Source organism: Hesperophylax consimilis, chromosome 12 (assembly GCF_061612785.1).
Source record: "Hesperophylax consimilis isolate HC1 chromosome 12, BYU_Hcon_1.0, whole genome shotgun sequence".
In the NCBI taxonomy this organism is placed as follows: Eukaryota; Metazoa; Arthropoda; class Insecta; order Trichoptera; family Limnephilidae; genus Hesperophylax; species Hesperophylax consimilis.
In genome coordinates, this window is record NC_142847.1 from 33,332,344 (window position 1) to 33,354,674 (window position 22,331).

The window sequence follows — 22,331 nt, forward strand, 5'->3', positions numbered from 1 at the left end:
CTTGTGACGTTTTTATAAATGTTGTGTTGGCCTGTGTAAGTCCATTTTGTACGTTGCAGATTAAAAGGCATATGTTATATGCGTACAATTTTCTAATAAGTTAATTTCTTGGTATAGTTTTTTCGCATAATCGTAAGACCAGAACTCAGCGTTCTTTGGTTCTTCACCACACAAATTCTGCTGGTCAAGATAAGTGAACAAGTTCAAATTCCAATATTGGTTGCCATCTTTACCGATGATCGGATAAAAACTATAGATATCAGTTACGACATAATAATAGGTATTGTGTCGCTGCAAAACATTAAGATCAAAATGAGATTAAAGAAGTTGTTTCTATATAAGAAATGTTGTATCTTGCGGCGACATGTTGACCCGAACTTGTGTCAGAAGACTGTAGCAGCGATCTAAATGTCGAATCTCCCTCTAGATTGGAGGATAGGAGCACATCTGGACACGGAGTTTTGATGTTCGGGAAAGCTGTATGTAACGTCTTGTTTCGTTTATCCTGCTGATCTTTATGTTTTCCTGGTCACATCTGTTGTGGTTTTTTTGTATACATTGTTATAAACCATGTTCACTGGTCAGATCTGAATAGCTATGACTTCTCACAATCTTACCCATCTCCTTCCACTCCCTTCAGTCTCACAATATGCTCTAGTTGGGGATACCAAAATCCCACTGGCTCCGGGCAGTCGGGACTCTTGTACGGTAATCTGATCACATACAAAAATCACAAAATCGTCAAAAATACACTGTGAAAGCGGGAAACTGATATCACATTTGGAATCGATTTTAATGAAAAAGTTTTTTAAAAAAATTATCGATTTTTTTTGTTTTCTGTTTATGTGATGTAGATTCACAAGTTTACCGCTTGGACCACGAGTTTCCGTACACCGTATTTGAACCAGATTCAAGTATTCGTTTCAATTGATAGGGGACTAAGTCCTGAAAACTGATGTCGCCAATTTCGACTCCCAGGCCCCAGACAGGTCAATGAAATTGATCGTCTGTTTATCTATATTTAAATGTTTAATTACAGTTTCACGCTAAGTTTAAATTGGCCTTACTTCAGACACATAGACCTAACATACACCGAAATACCCAGATACTCCGAAAGCGCGATTACTAAACTTAGTATTTGGCTTGTGCTGAGTAATCAGTCTGCCTACAGCTGATGATGTTGCTGATCTCAGACCAGTGTTTTCCAGGACGCATAGTCCAGAGATGCAAGGTGGGGGCCATTTTATTGATGGATTTAAACACCATAATATTTGGATGATTTGTATAGCACCATTTTTGTGCAAAATCATCTCAAGGGCGCATCCAGCACAATTTGTAATGCATTCTTCCAGGGCATTTAAACCAGTGAAGGTTACGAAGATGTTCTGAAACGTGCGAATATTTGGAGACCCGGGTTATGAGCCGTGCCGCTGCATTAAACACGGATCGAAGTTTGTCGGTTTGATATTTTGGAAGGCTGGCATAAATGCCGTTGCAGTAATCGAGACGTGAGACTAAGTAAGAGTTGATTAGTAGTTTTGTTGCCTCTGTAGAAAGGTTTCTTCGGGCTGACTTGAGTTGTGAAAAAAACCGGGGCCTATTTATTTGACTTTTAAGCGAAAAGTCCGAATCTAGATTGACACCGAGAAGTTAGACTGATGTTTTTTGAATGATATCGCTGCCGGAAATAGAAATAGTCTTATCATAATGTTTCCTGATAATTGGATCAGAACTGATCGTTTCTAAATGCAAACTTAGACATTTTTCTGTTATTTTATAATTATTTTGAGAATCTTTATTTATTCAATTGTACCGTCTACCTACCTGTTTTCTTACTTGGGAATTTCAATTAAGATTTATTTTTTGAGAGTTGCCTACAGTATACAATATGTACATCATTACTTTTTCCAAGAATTTATCAGTCAAAATGTTAACAATCCTCTGAAATGTTTGAATTAAGTCCGACTTTTATTGTTCTCTGCCGACAATTTATAATTTTTGAACAATTTTCCAAGAAAGTTTACTTAATTCTAATTAGTTACCTACTAATCATCCTCTTCAATTTGAACACAGATCTTATAAAGCTGTACAACTTTTTTGAAGTGTGAAATACGACGTTTTCGATGTTTACGATTTTCTTGCGGTTTTCAGTGTTTCTAACCAGTATCGATGTTTGCAGGCAATATCCCTGTGGGCATAGCGGTGGCCCGGCAGCGGCTGCCCCACGAGTTGGGCGGGGGCGGAGGCATGCTGCCCGCGCCTTTGCCGCCCTCCGCCAAGGACCAACTGCCCAGGTTCGCTGATATGGGTAAGTCGCGCATTAAAATTCTCATTTCTGAGCACAAACTGCCTCCTGTTTTATGTTATGTATTAGTTTTAATATTCGTGTTTTGTCCTGTCCTACTGTTATTGTTATTCTAAGTTTTGTCATCACTTTGTATAAGTGTATTTAGTGTTATAATATTAGATCTGTATTGGGTAAGGCACACTGTAGGAATAATTTTAAGAACCATTAATACTGAATTACCTTTTTTTTAAAGTTTGTTATACGATTAGTTAAGCGCACTTGAAGTGAAATGACACTAAACTGCGCTATATAAATTCCATGTTATTATTATTATTATTACATACCTACTTATTTTCTTTTGATATCCTGGCCAGAATTTGATATCCTTTGGCAGAATGAAATGCAATTTACCGCTGATGAACTTCGTGGTGTAACTTGTAACCTCTCTTTCGTACATGCGTCGTTTGACGAAGAGAGAGAGTGATGTTACAACTTACATAGCTTTCAACACCTAGACGTTAGAGAAATATAACTTGTATTCTATAATCTTTGGATGCTTTTGATCACTGCACGATTTTGGATAGGTTCGGTTCTAATTTTTCTTTAACGTTTCTTCTCACCTACACGTTTAACTTTACAACACATCTGCATATGAAATTCTTCTTCTTCGAATGGTAAAGGAGTGTTGGCGGAGGACAAAGTGGAATGCTGAGATTTTTCACCCAATCGACAGCATTTGGATTATTGATTAAGCAAATATTTCCCTCAGAGAAACTGGTGGAGTGGACATTCTTCTACGATAAAACTATTCTAACATGTTGTGTGTGACCTTTATCTTCAAAGGATGACCTAATAAAGAGCATAGTCTAAATTAAAGCACAGATGTGAAACTGGTGGAGTAGACATTCTTGTGCAATATGTTCTGCATTTCGTACCTCTGTGTCCACCATCTTTTTCTATAATAATATTATGTAATAAACATAACTACCTGAAGTCCCCAGCGTTGCCCGGGCTTTAAACAGAGTTTTTCGAAATCAGATGTAGACAGTACCTAATTGTCCTCTTATTTTGAACGTCAAGTGTGTAAAATTTCATCAACAGGTATCAAAATTCCTCTTTAAGGGTGGGAAAGGGGGTTCGGGGTGGTTTTATAAATCTCATTTCGACAGTGACCTTCCTCCTATTTTGAAAGTCAAGTGTGCAAAATTTCATCAATCTTGAAACAAAACTGAGGATTTATTTTAAAGATAAACGCACACCGGGAAATTCTTATTTTTATTAGAAGAAGACTAGTTGAAGTCCCCGGCGTTACCCGGGCTTCAGGCATAGTTTCTTTATTCATAAAAATTTAAATGGTTATAGTTTTTTGTTTCTACAGCCACCATACTAGGCACATGCCCCTTTTTTTATAAATCACATGTGGACAGTGACCTTCGTCTTGTTTTGAATGTCAGGTGTACAATATTTAATTGATGAAATTTTCGCAACAAAAATAAGAGGATGGTTTTTCGAAAACGACATTTCTAAAAACCACCCCATCCCCTTTACCCACCCCTTAAACCAGACGAAAGTCCGGAAAACGATGCGTGCTTTGGCTAGTCTGAAATAAACCTGTACTAACTGAAAGTTGTTATCTTTTGACCTGGACTCCACTACGATATCGAGTCGCACGATTATTCAGTCGCAAAAATGAAACTCAGTATTTCAAATACGGACGCAAAGAACACACGTGCGACTAAACAACTCGCATTAGATATTTGGTCGCCGCGATTAATCGCACGCCTAGAAATCGCAGTAGGGTCCAGGCCTTATATTCAACGTATATAATTCGCGTGTTCTCTTTACAATGTTCAATGCCGTTGATGGAACGATACAACATTCCTCCCGTGCAGCTTTCGACCGCTGTGCAGAAGATTTATTTGACAATAAACATTTTCTTTATGGCTTTCTTCATATTTCAAAAATTCTTGGCGTTTACGACTAAAAAACTCTTAACAATGCACCCACATGACTGCGAAAAAAAATACGGTTGACACATTAAAATTTCGAACAACTCGTGCACTTTGGCTCTTGTGAACCGCGCTGCAGCGTCTCTGTGGCTCCCTCTTACCACCAAATTGCGTATTTTGCTGCAAAACGGATAATCGATTTTCGCAAAACGGCTCTTCTCTGCTCATCGAACAAAAATATATTTAAACTGTTCTCAAAGACGCCCGCAGACGGGAAACATCAGTCACGGCGACAGTTGCAAACTACTAAATTAATAATACTTGTTCAATCATAATTCAATCAACAGAATGATTCCGACGTACTTATCAAAACTTTGCTGTACTGAAAATTGAATTCTCTACAGTCTACACTTAGATCAGCGACGCAATTAACTTTCGGAAGGTTTAAGTTACCAAAACGCTCACCAGATGACCAGATACTAAGTTCGGTGAGCGTGCTTTCGAAGCGTCAGGACATTAAGTCTGGAATAAATTGCCAGTCACATTTGACTTTGCCCCTGGATGGCTGTCCAAATAACCCAGTACCTAGTCACTCGCTAAGCCACTGCAAGTTACGTCACCGATGATCGCCGTAATCGGATCTATAACTGAATAATCTCCAAAACGCGATTAAATGGAAATGCATTGTACAAGCCGATTAATTGCCAATTATTTCTCGAAAGCACACCAAACCATTATTATTTGTGAATTTCAGAATACCAGCGTGCGAATAGTGAATACATCATTTTAAGACACAATGTACATTTTATATTGTGTTTTCTGTTCTATTAGAATTTATTATATTTCGTGCTTCATAACGACTAAAGCCAACATATTTATTTAGTATCAACGGTGGTACTATTTTAGGTGTTCGGGGAAATCAGTGAAATGGAAAATGTTAAGCGTGACAGTAATTAATAGTTATTTTTATCATCCACCCACTGAAGAGATAAACCGATAGACGTTGGTTATGGGCATTTATTTATTTATTATTTTATTTACGCCCTAATGGGCTTTTACATGAAAATATACATTTACATTGATTACAATAATTGAACATAAGAAGATAAATGGAGTTAATTGTAAGAAAGCAACACATATAATAAAATTTTGTGCAAATTAGCAAAACACTAATAAGATGGATTCAATATAAAATATACCCAAGCATGAAATAGTAAGTAAAAGAAAGTTCAACATAAAAAGTAAGTAAGTGGGTGTGTTTAAACCCAGTATTAATTGTGAGTTTAACAAATCGATAAACCAATATAAATTAGAGTGTAACTTACTCGTGAGGTAAAGAACATTATAACAGAGATTTAAAAAAAAAAAAAAAAAAAATAACAAAATAAGAGTTGCACCTGTAAAAAGCAAAAACTAATAGAATTTAGCAATATCGACATGAATAAGAAATAATAAGATCTGAGATGGAACATAGTGTTATGTATAAAAAGTAGTTAGTAGGTATATGCATACAATTATAAGTGTATAGTAGAGCAAATAAAAAACAAACAAATATGGATATAATTTACTTGAAAGGTTTCGAATGGGAGAAGATGTAATAAAATTATTAAAGCTATAAAAGTTAATTATTAGCCGATAAAATCGAAATAAGTTGCCTTTTAAAGCTCACAAAATTGTCAAAACCAAACATATCTATAAGTTCACAGTATTTATTCGCAAGGTTGTGAATTCTAGGAATTGGTGAAAAAATAGAATAATTAGTGTTGAGGTTCTTGTTAAATTTAAAAGTATCTTTACTGCGAGTTTGCCTAGCAGGAACATTAATGCAAATAAGTTCCAACAAATTAGGGCTGTCAATTAAAGATTTAATAATTTTGAATAAAAATAGCAAATCAATTAACACTCTTCTATCAGATAATTTAAGAAGTTTAGTTTCAGCAAGCAAGTTATTGTAATTTATAAATTCGATTGGAATTTTCATTTTAAAATTAATGTACCGAAGGAATTTATTTTGTACCTTTTCTAATGATTGAGAATGGACCTTGTAGTACGGTGACCATACGGTGGAATTGTATTCTAATTTGCTTCGTACTAACGAGCAATACAGATGTTTTAATGTTGACATACTTTTAAAATTTGCTCCCATTCTCAAAATAAAACCTAGTATTCTCATCGCATCGCTTGTTATTTCATCGATGTGTTCGTTAAACTGTAGACTCTCGTGGAATATAACACCAAGATCACGAATCTGTGATACACGAAGAAGATTAGCACCATTCATAAAATAGGAAAAATTAAGTGGATTTTTGCCTTTGTAAAAACTGATAATCTGGCATTTACCTAAATTTAGTTGCAAATCATTGACAGAACACCACGCACATAGTTTATTAAGGTTCAACTGCAAAATTGCGCGATCGTCATCGTCTTTGATTATTCTGTATATCTTCAGATCGTCGGCAAATAACAGGACTTTAACATTAGTAAAAATATTAACAATATCATTGATAAACAAACAAAATAATATTGGGCCCAAGTGAGATCCCTGTGGTACTCCGCTCGAGGCAGCAAATGTATAAGAAGTAAACGAATCTATCTTGACTGCTAAGTACCTTCCTAATAGATAACTCTTAAACCATTCCAACATGCTCCCTCTTATTCCCAACAATTTTAGTTTACGTAATAATATTTTGTGGTTTACTTTATCAAATGCCTTACTGAAGTCAGTATATATGGAATCAGTTTGATGTGATGCATTAAGGGCATTAACAATATCATTCGTGTACAATATCAAATTGGTAAGAGTAGATCTACCTTTAATGAATCCATGTTGAAGGGGAGAGATGGTTCGATTGATTCGGGATATCAACTTATCTAGTACTAGGCTTTCAAAAAGTTTGGGTAAAGTAGACATTATACATATTGGCCTATAATTTGTTACTTCGCTCTTATTACCTTTTTTGAAAATGGGCGTTAAAAGACTAAACTTCCAAAGGTCCGGGAATACACCTGATGAGAGTGACTTTGTAAATAACTTATGAATAGGATATGACAATGTATGCATACAATTTACTAAAAACCTGGGCGGAACATTATCAGGTCCTGCGGATTTTCGGGAATCAAGACTCTTCAGCTTAGATATAATATCGTCTATGGTTACATTACAGTCAGATATATCAAGAGTTTCAACCAAATCAAAGCACGAAATATTGCTGTCTTCACTTGCATTAATGTAAACGCCGCTAAAAAAATCAGCAAAAAGATTAACAGTTTCCTGAAGATTTTGGGATAATTTAGAATCGAATGACACACTACTAGGTATGTAAGTACCATTTTCTTTTTGGGATTTAACATATTTCCAAAAGAAATTTGAGTCGTCCATGATAGAGCCTTCAACATCACTAATGTAATTTTTGTAACATTTTGCGGAGAGCTTATTGCACTCTGCCCTCAATTTTTGAAACGCAGTATAATCGATGGCCAGGCGACTTTGTTTGAATCTCTTATGAGATAATTTTTTGAGGTAAATTAAGTCTATCAGGTCTTTTGAGAACCATTTTGGGTATAGAGTTTCTCTGTAAGTCGTTAAAGGAACAAATTGTTCAATTGCAGAATTAACGATGAAGTAAAATTTTTTAAGGTGTACATTAATATCATCGTCGCTATCAAAGAATGACCAGTCAGTCTGTTTAAGGAAATTTGAAATTTTAACATAGTCAGCTTTTTTGAAATTTCGAGTTTCTACTACCTTTTTTACGATAGGAATTGGTTTAAGATTGGACATGCATATTTCTAGTGGTGGATGGTAAACATCGACAGGTAATAGAATTTCGGTACTTCTCACAACACAGATGTCAGACACATTTGACAGTGCCAAATCCAACGTACGACCTCCTATATTAAGAACATTATTACACTGTGTTAGACCTAAGAACAGTGCCATATCTCTAATAACACGAATATTAACATTAGAACAAGAATTGACAGAATTCATATTACACCAATCATAATGTGGCAGATTGTAATCACCAACTAGAAGTAGTTTAGTATTAGGATATTTAGCACAAATTGATTCAACCTCGTCGCAGTGATTGCTGTAGCTTTGGACATCAGAATCGGAGGTAAGTATGCACATCCCACTATTATTTTACCTCTAGAAGTGTTCACATTGACAAATAGTTGCTCGATGGATGTGTTTTTTGTGGATATTTTTGAAGAACTGAGATTTTTTGAGATAGCAATGGCTACACCACCTCCTCTCGTTTTGGCACTTGTTTTAGAATTCCTATCCATACGGTAGATGTTGAAATTAGGGAAGCCTAATTCGGCGGAATTGATTCCTGAGTCGAGCCATGTTTCGGTTAAAATGAAGATATCACTGCTGATAGTTGCCGCCGAAGTCAGCAACATGGGAAGTTTAGTGCGGATCCCTCTCACATTTTGGTAGTAGCATTTTATTTTTTGTTGTTTCAGTTTTTTGGCGCACATTCAATAATTTTAGGTACAGAGTTCACATATTTGATAGTTATATTGGTTTCACCGTTGTTCTTCCTCGTCTCGAGTTGTTGGCGTAAATCTAGAAGTTGAGTCCTCTGCAATGGTGTTTGGTCGTTACTGGCCTTTATACCGTTTTTCAGTTTTGCGTTCCTGGTCAAAACCTCACGAGCCGAGACAGAGTCATTGAATTCGACCTTAATCGGTCTAATTTTGTTGGACTTTTTTACACCAAGTCTGTACGACTTAACCACACTCGGTATTAATTCATTATTTATATCACTAATCGCTGAAACTACTTTATCGCTGTCCATTTTAATAATTGTTGTTGTTGATTCTGAAATACTTTCGGGAACATTAAATAAAATAATGTTCTTTGACCGGGTTTTTCTTTCCTCGGCCTCTGCGAGCAAATCATTTATTGAAGATGAAGTATTTGTCGGGTTAGTAACAATAGACTGAGTATCCGTTACACTTTTTAATGTTGACAATTCTCCTTCCAACATTCCCATACGAACAGCCATCAATCCTGTGGTTCCTAACAGATCCGTTGTTATCGGGGTAATTTTACCCATTTGCTCCTTCGTAAATTTGTTGCCGGGGTCATTAATAATTTTTATCAGCGAACAGAGTAGATCCTTGGCCTTGGTCATATAGTTAAGAGAGTTCTCGTTTAAATCCATATTAAAATTTATTTAAAAAGAGTTAAAAATATGTTAACTTTATTCGTAATTAGTTTATACACAAACGCCTGTTTCCCGCAAACTGTTTAGCACTATTCAAAAGTGACGACACTTTCGACCAATGGCGATAGTAATGACGGACTGATAATGCGCCTGCGCGTTTGGTATGTTTACCAGTTGAAAATTGTTATTTTAATATTTTTAAAACACAGCACTGCACAGCACACACGATAATTTAAAAATCTAACTGATTGAATATTTCGAAGATGAAGTGATTTAACTACTTCGACACTTTATGTTGTGTTTACTTGCAATTTTCTAATGTTTTGGAAGTTTTAATGTGGAGCGTATTCACTATCTGTGTAATCAATGACGGTAGGTATTATTATTGCATGCCCGAAGTAAGCTCAATTTTTCCTTACATCGGGTGTAATAGATCTATCTTTTATTTTAAAAATCTTTCTCGAACGGGTAATCAATTTTATTGGCGCTCTGGTGGGGTCTAGTGATCGAAAATTCAGTTTTCTTCCAAATCTGTACAGATCTGGAGATTATCTGTGGAGTGCTTGCCATCTTTGCATTTCAGCATTTTGCAGTGTAGGTATTGCCAGAGGAACGACTGCGCGGCCTTTTTCATTCAAAACTTAATTATGTTTTTAAAGCCAAAATAAAACTAAACTAAATAATTAACAAAAAAATCTAAACGTATAGCAAATATCTAGTATGTATGTGAGCTAGTTATTATTTATTTATGTTTTAAATTATAAAATATAGGCCGTTAAGGTTAAACGCAACGCTCGTTGTATTCTACGTGTTCACAGATGGCGTTAATTAATTAATTTTGTTTAACTCTTAAACCCTACCACTCTGGGAATGTAATTATTCCTACCACGGGGTACTGAAGTACCCCGCGCAAAAAAGATTAATAAAATAGAAGTTTTTGATATTTCTTTAAATATTATTTTTATTATGGCAAAGTAATATGAAAAGACAATAAAATTTATTAATAAAAACTAATAGACATATTTGCCTTTACATGAAGGACTGATTTTGTAAAAATGGTCAGCACAAATATGGCTGCGGCAAGTGTTACAGACAGATCAAGATTTAATGTCCTATGTTCGCGGACAAAAGCAGCAGCGACCAGGTTTGGGATTATCAGGGACCGGCCTATGATCTTCAATATAAATATTCAAGACTGCACGTATAGTTTCTCTGATATCCCGGGGTAAACTTTCCTATTGTAATTTTGCTCTCATATGAGGCTTTATGAGTGCCATTGACAAACTCTTAGAAATTCACGCCGCCTGGTGATTTTCTCTTTATCAATGTTAGTTGACAGCTTGAATAAGACCCAAGAGTTGACATCAACAGCATTTAGCAACCCGTAGAAGAGAAACATGGGCCACCTTTTGGTCTTCCTGGACGTCGAGTACTTCTTACAAAGATGGTTGAGCACATCCACTCCGCATTTGGTTTTATTATAGAAATGTATTATTTCTGGAAGGTACACTTCATTATCCTTGTCAGGGCTGTCATGCATGGTGGACAGCATAATTACAACTTTCTTTTTAGCTGACTTCAGAGGACAATACGACAAAAGTGTGAGAGGTCCGTCATAGGCAAATATTGATGTGCATCTCTCTCGATTTTTAGTGTCCAAGAAAACCGGAGGAATTTCTCGTTTATTTTTCATTACAGTTCCAACTAATGTTATCCCTTTTTCCAATAATTTCTTGGCTGTGGGTATAGACGTGAACCAATTGTTAATTGTCATATCTCATTACACTGCATACACTGTCATTACATTCATAACACATTATTAGTCCATGAATGTCTCGTTATTGGGCGCAGGCCCTCCCTATCAACACTGTTACCTAACCATTATCACAAAATAAAGTAAATCATAAATAATGTGTAAAATTACCAGAGAGATGTCGAAAAACAACTTCAGTAATTCAAGTATAACTGGAAGGAAGAACTAACACTATTCCTACCACGGGGTACTGGGGTACCCCGGAACACCTGTGGACGCGACTGCACTTGCCGGGCGGTCATGGCTTTCTGACGTACTTACGCGCCAATTATCGAGAGTAGATTAGCTAGAGCGATTTTTGCAACAGTGCGATATTGTTAAAATTGTTGATATTTTAAACACCAGGGGGGTACTGCAGTACCCCAGGTAGGGTTTAAGAGTTAAATACGCTTTTGCAAGGTATTGCTTTACAATATTAAGACAAATTATTTGTTTGCGCCCTCATATACGCAATATGAATATGAATAAATAGTTTCGTCCATATAAAAACTCAATTCTATCGAGAAAGGCATACAAATACAATATTGGATTGAATCATCGGTAAAATATTGTATTTGTGTGCCTTTCTCGAAAGAATTAAGTCTTTAAACGAACAAAACTATTGATTCATATTCATATTGCGTATATGAGGGCGCAAACAAATAATTTGTCTTAATATTGTAAAGCAATACCTTGCAAAAGCGTATTTAAACAAAATTAATTAATTAACGCCATCTGTGAACACGTAGAATACAACGAGCGTTGCGTTTAACCTTAAGCAATTTGATTTTTCATGAATACTATGACAATTTTTTACGAGTTAGGTAATAGTTAGTTATAAATAAATTAATAGTAATAAGTTACTGTATTGATACAGGGTCCGGCAGTAAAGTGCACTAACTTCGGGAGGTGATTCTACATGATGCACGGAGAAAAATGAGTACGGGTCTTTTTATCAAGATACTGTTAAAAATGTGACTGCATGACCATTTCAATGTGACTGTATATAAGTGCGACAATATTATTATTTTTAGAACACGTGTTCCAACTTCCTCATAACATATTCGTGCTTTACTGATAGTTTGTTATCAAAATTTGTCAAATCATTAGTTATAGGCGTCCAGTCCCGTTTTTAACAGGAAAACAAATTATTTTACCAGTTTTTAACAAATTAACAATGTATGTATTTCTTATCAGTAAGTTTTCTACGTGTGGTAGAAATAAAAAAAAAAGATAAATAAGTTTTTCCAAATTCCAACGTTTTAAGGTAGTTTTTAGGTGAAAAAGCTGAATTGTTTGTATGGAAAAATATGTATATTCTTGGAATTTCGAGAAAAGTTATTCATCTTTTTTACTTCTATCATCATGTAGAATCACCTCCCGAAGTTAGTGTACTGTGAAATATAAAATGAAAAATAAAACCTCGTAAAAAAGGTGTTTGTAAGAATTTTTTAATATACAAGATGAATTTGTGTTACAGTGGGTCAATTTTAATTTAAGCCCATCAAAATGCTTTTTAATCAGTTTTAATTTAAATGTTATATTTCATAAGTCATCAATTTGATTTATAAAAATATTCAGTACAGTTGAATATTTTAGCCTGAAATCCAAAACTAGTTTTGTATGAAAAGGGCCGCGCAGCCGTTCCACTTGTTGAATAAAGACCTCCCTTATATTTCAAGCCTTACTAATAAGGTTTGTTTAAATTTAAACACGTTTATTAGTGAGAGGGAAAATGTTTTTCTAATTTTTAAAGCGCCGTTTTTGTAAAGCATCACGTCAAGGGTGGTTGATCAATTGATCAAAGGAAGGTTAGTGAAGAAAAGTTTGCAAACAGAAGACAGCTTGCGTGAGAGTATGCGTTCTCTACCTTAAGGCGATGCCATACGTAGTAAGTAATGCAAAATCATCTGTTTTTGGTTTGAAAATTTGGTCGCTTAGAAATGTTTCAGATGCTTTAATTAAATACTGCGAGTAGAATACATCTTGGCCTTTGAAATAATCGAGTATTTTTTAGATAAGTCTTTTCATAAGCCCAGAAAAAAATAATGTAAAGGCCTATGAAAACTGCTTTAAAGTTCAAAATCTCCTACTTATGAACCCATTTTCGGTTTATGATTTTACTGTATAATGTGGCAAATTAAGTTATTTATAAAATTATCGAAAAAAAATATTTATGCCTTAACATCCACAAAATAAAATAAAAGGCACTTTTTGACCATGTTTTTTTCTTGCATAAATCAAAACAGGCGGATGGTGTTACGCGGGAATTGAAACCTTATCGCCATCTACGTAAGGGGAAATAAATTGTACAACGCGTTTGAGGTGATTTTTCACAAAAACGGCGCTCTACAAATTATCCAATTATTATTATTATTTTTTATGCTTCCGATTTTGTTGTCCGGGTTAAATCTTCCCCATAGGAAAAACTAAACCTTTCCACTCACTTTTCCACAAATGATCAGCTAGTCAATCAACACAATGCAAGTGCATTATATAAGTAAAATAAATACAAAACAATACAAGAACAACACCACGTCAACTCACCAGAGATCAAATGGGAAAAAAAATTCACCGACTCCAGATATTTTCATATCAGAGGGTTCGGCTCGGTAAAACTTCTAACAGGGCCTATAAATCCTACTGATCCCTCAACATAAATATTTAAAAAATCTTTCGTTATCCTACATGTATTCAAAATGACCGACTTTTGCATCTTTATATATACATTTTTTGATAGATCTAATACGCCTAAATTTTTAATGAGAGAGCTAGGTATAATGCCATTAGCCGAAATAACGAACGGTAATATTTTTATAGTCTGAGAATGCCAAATTCTTTTAATTTCATTTCCTAAATCTGTGTATTTTCTTATTTTTTCATTAACAGATTTTTGAATATTACAGGAATTTGGAATAGCGACATCAATGATATAAGTGATTTTTTTAAATTTTGTCATGTAAAACTATATCGGGTCTATTATGTCTAATCGTTCGGTCTGTTAGTATAGTTTTATCATAATATATTTTATAAAATTCGTTTTCTAAAAATGAATTTGGTTCGTATTCATAATATGGTATTATATTACGGCAGTCAATCAAGTTATGTTTAATTACCAAACTTTGGTGAATTATTTTTAAAACTTGATTGTGCCTAAATGTATATTTGGACGGTGCTAATATAGAACATTCCGATATAATATGTTCTATAGTTTCCGGAAAAGCCAAACATTTTCTACATAAATCATCAATTTGATTTGTATCTTTGATTATATGCTTCCTATAATTTTTAGTATTAATGACTCTATACTGAATGGCAAGCATAAATCCTTCTATTTCTGCGCTCAACTCTCCAATACTCAACCATTTGTTTGACGAAAATTTGTCAACATACGTTTGGTTGAGATAATTGAAGTGTTTTGCGTGTAAAATTTTATTTGACCAGGAATCTAATAATTCCTGGTTGGGATTTATAAAAATGTTGGCATTCTCATCGTATAAATTTAAAGGTGTAAAATTTCTATCTGCCTTGCAAATTATTTTGTGCATTTCTGAGCCATGAGCTTTCCTATGGAAAAAAGTTCTTAGCATTTCTACCTGATTATGTTTCAAAGAAGTTATTTTGACTATACCTCTACCTCCTAAATTTCTAGGTAAATTAATTCGTTCTATAGCTGAATTTGGATGATGGCAATTAAACTTTGTTAGCGTAGTTCTAATTAATCTTTCTAAGTTATCTAAATCTGTATTGGACCATTTAATTATGCCAAATGAGTACGTTAATAGAGGTATTGCCCAAGTATTTATTGCTTTTACTAAATTTTTAGCAGATAGATTGCATTTCAAATTTTCCTGATCCTAGTTTGAAATTTAATCCTAATATCATTTTTAATACTAGTATGGTCTAATCTATTTGATTGTGGGTATCCTAAATACTTATAAACCTCATCCCTTTTCATACTAACTAACTAACTAACTAACCATCACGCCGTTTCCCCGCAGGGGTAGGCAGAGAGGACGGACCGCCAAACAACTCGGTCTTGGCACACACTCCTTGCCTCATTCACATTCATACATCGTCTCATACATACTCTTCTATTATTCTGACTCTTGACATGGCCCGACTCGAGTATCTGATTCACTTGATCGTGCCATGTCTTCCTCGGGCGTCCCCGACTTCTGCTACCATTCACATTTGCATCATATATCCTCCATTCATACTAGTAATTTGGAAATTTCTAAATATACTCTCGTCCCTATATATTATTATTTGGTTATTATTGATAGCAGCTCAATTTAAAATATTACACGGCGTAGTGCATCGCCTTAAGTTAACTGAGATTAATTTAAGTGTATTTGAATTCTAGAGTTAAAACCACTCTGCAGATATTACAATGTACTTACGTTAATTAAGTGTCCACGCTGTCAATAATCACACTGATTATTTATTTTTTCGTTGCATTAGCAGAGTCGATTTTTTACTTCACGGTTGCGCCGTGGTTGGTTAATGTTTTATATTCACTATGCCGACCAACACCGCGTTATGAAAGGGGGCTTGAATTATTCCATAGTGAGAAGTATCAGGCAAACAGCGGGGATGTCGGGTAACCGGTAAACCCGCTGACGTTACAACTAATCGATTCCCTGCCCCAGGTCAGTACGGATAAATTAAATGATATTACATCTCTTTCATACACATGCGCGCACACATTCAAAACACTCCCCCGATTCACGCTCTCTCCTAACAGGCACCTACTGGAACGAGCCACACCACATTTCCTGAAATATTGAATTTTCGTAAATCTTTTTACGAAATGGCTGCAAAAAGCATACCGCTAGAATAATGGGTGTTGTGAAAGGGTGGGGCGTTAGAAAGCCGCCCGCATACAGGATTGATCTGTTCTGTCTTATGCCGCCCTGGTACGGTAACCCGGGAGAATGTGAAGTGAAAAGTAGTATTTTTTGAATTACGTCAGGAATAGTGCCCACAGCTTTCAAGTAACCTTCATCAGGGAAATTCGTCCTCTGATTTGCTAAGGGTCAAGATCCTCAACAATTGGGAATCAGAACATGTAATGAGACTTCTAGGGGTGATTTAGCACAAAAACGGCGCTATACAAATCATCCAAATATTATTATTATTTATTCTCTTCTGATTCGAGGATTTATAGACATTTTAAAGGTTGTCTCTAGAATTTTTTCTGCAAAATGTTTCCCGGGTTTCTTGATTTTCAAAGACCGCGTAGCTTGGACGCTTCACAAAAGGATCCACTGTATTTTCCCTTCGCGCAAAACACTTTATCTATGTTTCCCACTTTTCTGTCATCCATTTATTAGCGAGCTTGAAGACTGGAGGGTAGAGAGAAGCGTCCCTTTTACGTATTCCCAAAACACATAGAATACATCCCCTTAACCCACGTCACAAACAAGCGGCGATATTCCCACACGCCCCTAACCGACCAACCAACCAAACGGCCACACAACGAAAACTACACTACGCTGTATACCCCTGTACACACCACGACGTACAGTGATTTAAAAATATAAAACATTTTCTAAGGATTTATTGAATTTAAATCTTACACGCACAATCACAGCAAGTTGTTATTTTGACTTTTGTGTTCTACGTATTATTTTCTCTTTCGTAGATTCTGTTACGCTAGATCTATAATAGTTAAATTGGTTGGTTCACTTTCATCAATTTCATCTTTTACTACATTAACTAAATAAGATGTAAAATTTAACATTATTGTGATTTTTTAATACCTTTTGATGGTTATACCTTTGGGGATCTATGGTGAGAGGCACGAAATGAAAGTCGGTTGTGAAGGTCACTGTGTTTTATTTATGAGTCAGGTAGCTGTGATGAGAGTTGATGTAGGACTGGTGTTGTATTCTCCGGTTGCTGGCTGTGATGGCTGGTCAAGCGCGGGTCAGTGAGTGGACGCCGGGCGCTGGTGACCGGGACTCGTTGACTGTCAGACACTGGCGAAGAACGTGGGTCTTCAGGTACTCCAGTGCTGATCCAACGATTTCATACCTCTGTCTCAGACCTATAGGGCTCGCTTATCGCAGGCTATCATAAACAAAATCTTGAACCAAAGTCAAAGTGAAGTGTATGTGTGTCATCTGAAACAAAAAACATAAACAAAAACAAAAATTTTAAATAAAATATGGCTTATCTGTTTTCTAGGTAGATATCATCGGTTGAAGAGGTCCCGTAAATCTCGAACTAATGACACCACTTGACACTTGAGGGGCTAAGCTCCAGTCGCATTGAAAGTCTTTGTTCTGGCTTCACTTTCCAAATTTTATTGGTTTAAAATGCTATAATAATTGCAAATTCCGGCTAAACGTTAAAAATTATGTGCATTTCGTGAAATAAGAAGGTAAGCACTATATAAAACACGGATGATAAACATTTTTCAGCTATCTCTTAACAAGGGAAACCTTCTGAAAGGATTAAACAAACCGGAGCGGTTAAAACACGTCCGCTCTTCTCCACGCTCACAACTGTGCTCCTTGACAGTGTTGCCAACGGATGGCCTAATGTCGCCGTTTTTCAAACATTTAGTATAGTCCAGTCAAGTTAAACATGAAAAGGGGGTTGTGCTTGCAAAAGGTCCAGTCATTCTGAATTTTATATATGTTGTTAGGACCTAAACCAGTATTAAAAAAAAAATTTTGCAACTTCGAAAGTGCTGTGCTAGCGGCGGTGGACCTAAAAAACCAGGAAATTTTCGGATTTTTTTCAGTTTTTGCTCAATATCTCAGTAAAGGAAGGGTCTGACCGGTGTAGTCGGTATACATACTTTTAAAGAAGACTAAATTTTCTATAATTTGAAACTAAAGCAAGCTATATAAAGCCATTGGTTTTCAAGATACAGTTCTTCAAAAATAGGCAATTTTTTCCAAAAAGTGAAATTTTTTCGAAATGATCACTTATTTTGTAAAATAATTTCTAAAATACGCATCTCACGTCAAATATTGTATGAAATAAAGTTGTTGTAAATTTAATAAGCTTTTATTTGATACTAGATTGATATCTGTAGACTAAACGGTTCTCTTAAAAATGGCAGATAACCAAAAACAGTCATAAGTGGGTTTTGGGTGAAATGCAAATAAACTGTTCTCGCGTCTTTTTATGGTTTTATTGTGCTGTGAAGTAAATCCATTAGTCATCGTGGGTTTATCCTAGGGTTATAATATAATTACGACTATTTCAAATTTCAAGTACCCATTAGTACCTATACCCATGGGTACCCATATGAATGTAGACTAAACGGTTCTCTCAAAAATGGCAGATAACCAAAAACAGTCATAAGTGGATTTTGGGTGAAATGCAAATAAACTGTTCTCACGTCTTTTTATGGTTTTATTTATCAAACATTTAACAGATTTTTGATGAAAAAAAGAAAAGATATTACATCTATCGGGAATTACGTCATCTTCAAACATTGTTTTATATACCTACATACCAAAATGCTTGTACAAACATCATGGTACCTACTATAAGGACAAATTACATGTACACAAAAAATAAAACTAATATAAATCATGTAGGTATTGTGTCTTGGTTGCCAAATCATGTATTTCTTTTTATCTTAGCTGGGAGAGGCGCCCAGTCTGTAGTCGGGTCATCTTCATCGTCCGAGCATTTCAGCTCCACATCCGTCACGTTAATGCAAAATTTGCCACCGCATGACTGACAGAGGACTGAGCAGTGGAGCCCAGCCTTTCTACACGAGCAGCTCCCAGAGCATCCTTTATTGCATTTACACGAAATTTTTCGCAAAAGGGCAGGAGGTGCGGGATCCATCGTGGTGGGGATGGGGGTGAGTCCTTGAGAAGACAGCTTCCACCCCCATTCAGTGGGATTCAAGTTGACTCCCCGCCACTTCTGCAATTGGAGGTAGCACCTCTTCCCTGCAGCATCTTCCGTCGGTGGCAAACGGGCAAGGTTTATGTTTGTTGAAGTGACAAACGTCTTATACCTCAGGAAATCCAAAGTATCCCTCGCGATGTCACCCCCATATAGAGCCACGAAGCACTTGATGCCTGCTTCACTCACGGCTTGTGGGGTAGAGTCTGGCCGAAGGAAGACCTCCACTTGCTCAGCAAGTGGTTCACTCTTGCTCAGAAGTGTGCTGATTTCGGTCTTTCCTTGGCCAAACGGTGCTGAGGTGGTATCGCACCCGGCAAACGCGTGGGTAAATAGTACCGTTCCTGGTAATTGTCGGGAGCCCTGGTTGTTGTAGGAGGTCGTAGAGTAGTGACAGCAACCAGCTTCACCCTTCGTGCTCTTCTGAAGATAGACGTTTGTCTCTTCTGAAGATAGACGTTAGGTCTCATGTCTACATGCTGCTCTGCAGTATGACATGATAAGCTGTAAAAACTTTCCAGTTCTTCACAAATGTTCAACATAAACACCATTCCTGTTGTCCACCTTGCCAGAACACTTTCGGAGATTCCTCTTCCTTGGGTCAACCCACCGTAGGTTTTCATGGATCGCATCAGCTTCTGCTCAATTGTTAGGTCTGACCACAACCCAGACCAAAACTTGTCAGACCGGCAAATGGTGAAGGATCCTTTTGTGAACATGTCGTATTCACTTTTATCCATCCGATCTTATAGAGCCATCATATCCTGAAGATAGAGGTGCGCGCTCTTAGCATACAAAAAATGTCCAGCTGCGTGGAAAAAGGGGAGCATCTTGTGGACAGTGTAAAAATGAAGGTTCCAATCACCAGCACGCTCTGCCTGGATGAATAGTTTTATCAAAGTGGTCATACGAAAGTATTGGACCCACAACTGTGATGTTGGACCATTCACTTCAATTTTCTCCAAGGCACTTTTAAATTTTGCCCTTAGTATTTGGTAGGTATCAATTTCTTCTGCTGATATAGTGAGAGACCTTTCAGTGTCTGGCAGCAATTTTTCAGTCTCGTCTCGCTCCTCAGGAGTTATGTCAACCTCATAAAAAACAATGCTGGCCAGTGTGAGGTTTGCCCAAATGTGGGCTCGAACAGCTCGTGAATATGCGTGCCCATTCATATGGGTACCCATGGGTATAGGTACTAATGGGTACTTGAAATTTGAAATAGTCGTAATTATATTATATCCCTAGGATAAACCCACGATGACTAATGGATTTACTTCACAGCACAATAAAACCATAAAAAGACGCGAGAACAGTTTATTTGCATTTCACCCAAAACCCACTTATGACTGTTTTTGGTTATCTGCCATTTTTGAGAGAACCGTTTAGTCTACAGATATCAATCTAGTATCAAATAAAAGCTTATTAAATTTACAACAACTTTATTTCATACAATATTTGACGTGAGATGCGTATTTTAGAAATTATTTTACAAAATAAGTGATCATTTCGAAAAAATTTCACTTTTTGGAAAAAATTGCCTATTTTTGAAGAACTGTATCTTGAAAACCAATGGCTTTATATAGCTTGCTTTAGTTTCAAATTATAGAAAATTTAGTTTTCTTTAAAAGTATGTATACCGACTACACCGGTCAGACCCTTCCTTTACTGAGATATTGAGCAAAAACTGAAAAAAATCCGAAAATTTCCTGGTTTTTTAGGTCCACCGCCGCTCGCACAGCACTTTCGAAGTTGCAATTTTTTTTTTTAATACTGGTTTAGGTCCTAACAACATATAAAAAATTCAGAATGACTGGACCTTTTGCAAGCACGGATGTACATCTTGACTGGACTAGTAGTCTAATGTAGCCGAATTTCAGTTGCAGTAATTCTGCCCACATATTCCCCACAAATATTCTACGTGAGCTTGATTCCCCCTTTTATTAGATTATTTTCAGAACTTCTCTGAAAAAAATCCGCACAGCCAAAAACATTATATGATTCCCCACAACAATTTCAATCCATGGGGGGGGGGAGGTGGCTACGGAATTCCATTTCGAAAAATTCCTCTTTTTAAAATTTGAGGTAGCCTAATCGGCGACCAGTCGTCTTTTAGATTTTTACGTCGCCGATTCTCGTTCTGAGTAGCCTAAATGGCGATAAATCGCCTTCGTTCGCAACACCGCTCCTTGTGATGCTTTATCAATTTAATAATGATGTACCTAAAGTTTAATTCTCATTAATTATCAGTAGCAGGGAATCGAAAAGAAGCAAAGAGAAATGAAATAACATTCAACAGTAATCCCTTTAATGACGTTGTATTGATAGAGCCGGCTTTACCTTGGGGTGCCGGGTGGGGAAGGGGGTAGTTTCCCCCCCCCTACCGCCCTGGGCAGAGGGGAACTGTAGGGTGGTACAGAGGGGTGAACTCACAACTCCCCTCCTGTACCATCAAGATGACCTCTGCCAGAGGATATAAATAATTAAAGATAGACGAGATAAAGTGTTTCTTTTAGTCCAGGACTTAAGTGTTATTTCTAGTAGAAGGTTGTGATTTTGGTCACCATCTCACATAATCAATTTTCTATGTGGGTTCCTACAGTTTACAGGATACCTAATTCCAATGTTCGTGAAATTATTACGCTGCATAGATTTCTTTGAGTTGTTAAAAAAAATAAGTTTATTAATGTACACTTAGACAAAAATATTAAAAATTTGGTCAAACTATCCGTATTTCTGTTAAAAACGGGACTGCAGGTCTTTAAAGAATGAATTGACAGATTTTCTTACAAACTTCAGTAAAGACGAATGTGTTATGAGGATATCGAAACACGTGTTCTTGAAAATTCCAATATTGTCGCATTTCGTCATTACATTTATTATTTTCGTCATATCATTCATCTAACATGATTTTAATAAATCAGCCATTCTCATCTTTCTCCGTGTGTGTGGTCGGGAAAAGATTCTATTTTTTGGGCTTTTTATCGTTAGAATTATTTATTTAGTTATTAAGTAATTAATTATTATTAAGCCATTAAATTTAAGTAAGTTATTTCGGTAAAAGAGATATGGTCCTTTACGGTGAATTTCACAACTAATAATGTTAGTATCTGTACCAGATTGGTTTTATACTCCTACACGAGGGATAACAACTTCTTAATATCATTACTATATTTTAATTTTATTTATTTATTCAGTTGTTTTTACATTTGTATTTTACATAGTGTCTTACAAAACTGTGTAGTATT

General features: G+C 36.0%; 1 protein-coding gene across 4 annotated transcripts in view; it reads left to right on the forward strand.

Moving 5' to 3' along the window:
* The window catches only part of wge (BAH domain and coiled-coil containing protein winged eye), a 335,305-nt gene that overhangs the window by 272,867 nt on the left and 40,107 nt on the right, over nucleotides 1-22,331 (forward strand). For all 4 annotated transcript variants that reach the window (XM_089638347.1, XM_089638346.1, XM_089638348.1 and 1 more), the window contains one exon: nucleotides 2,180-2,308. In XM_089638347.1, coding sequence (XP_089494473.1) covers nucleotides 2,180-2,308 — 129 coding nt within the window. The remainder of the gene's footprint in view (nucleotides 1-2,179; nucleotides 2,309-22,331) is intronic.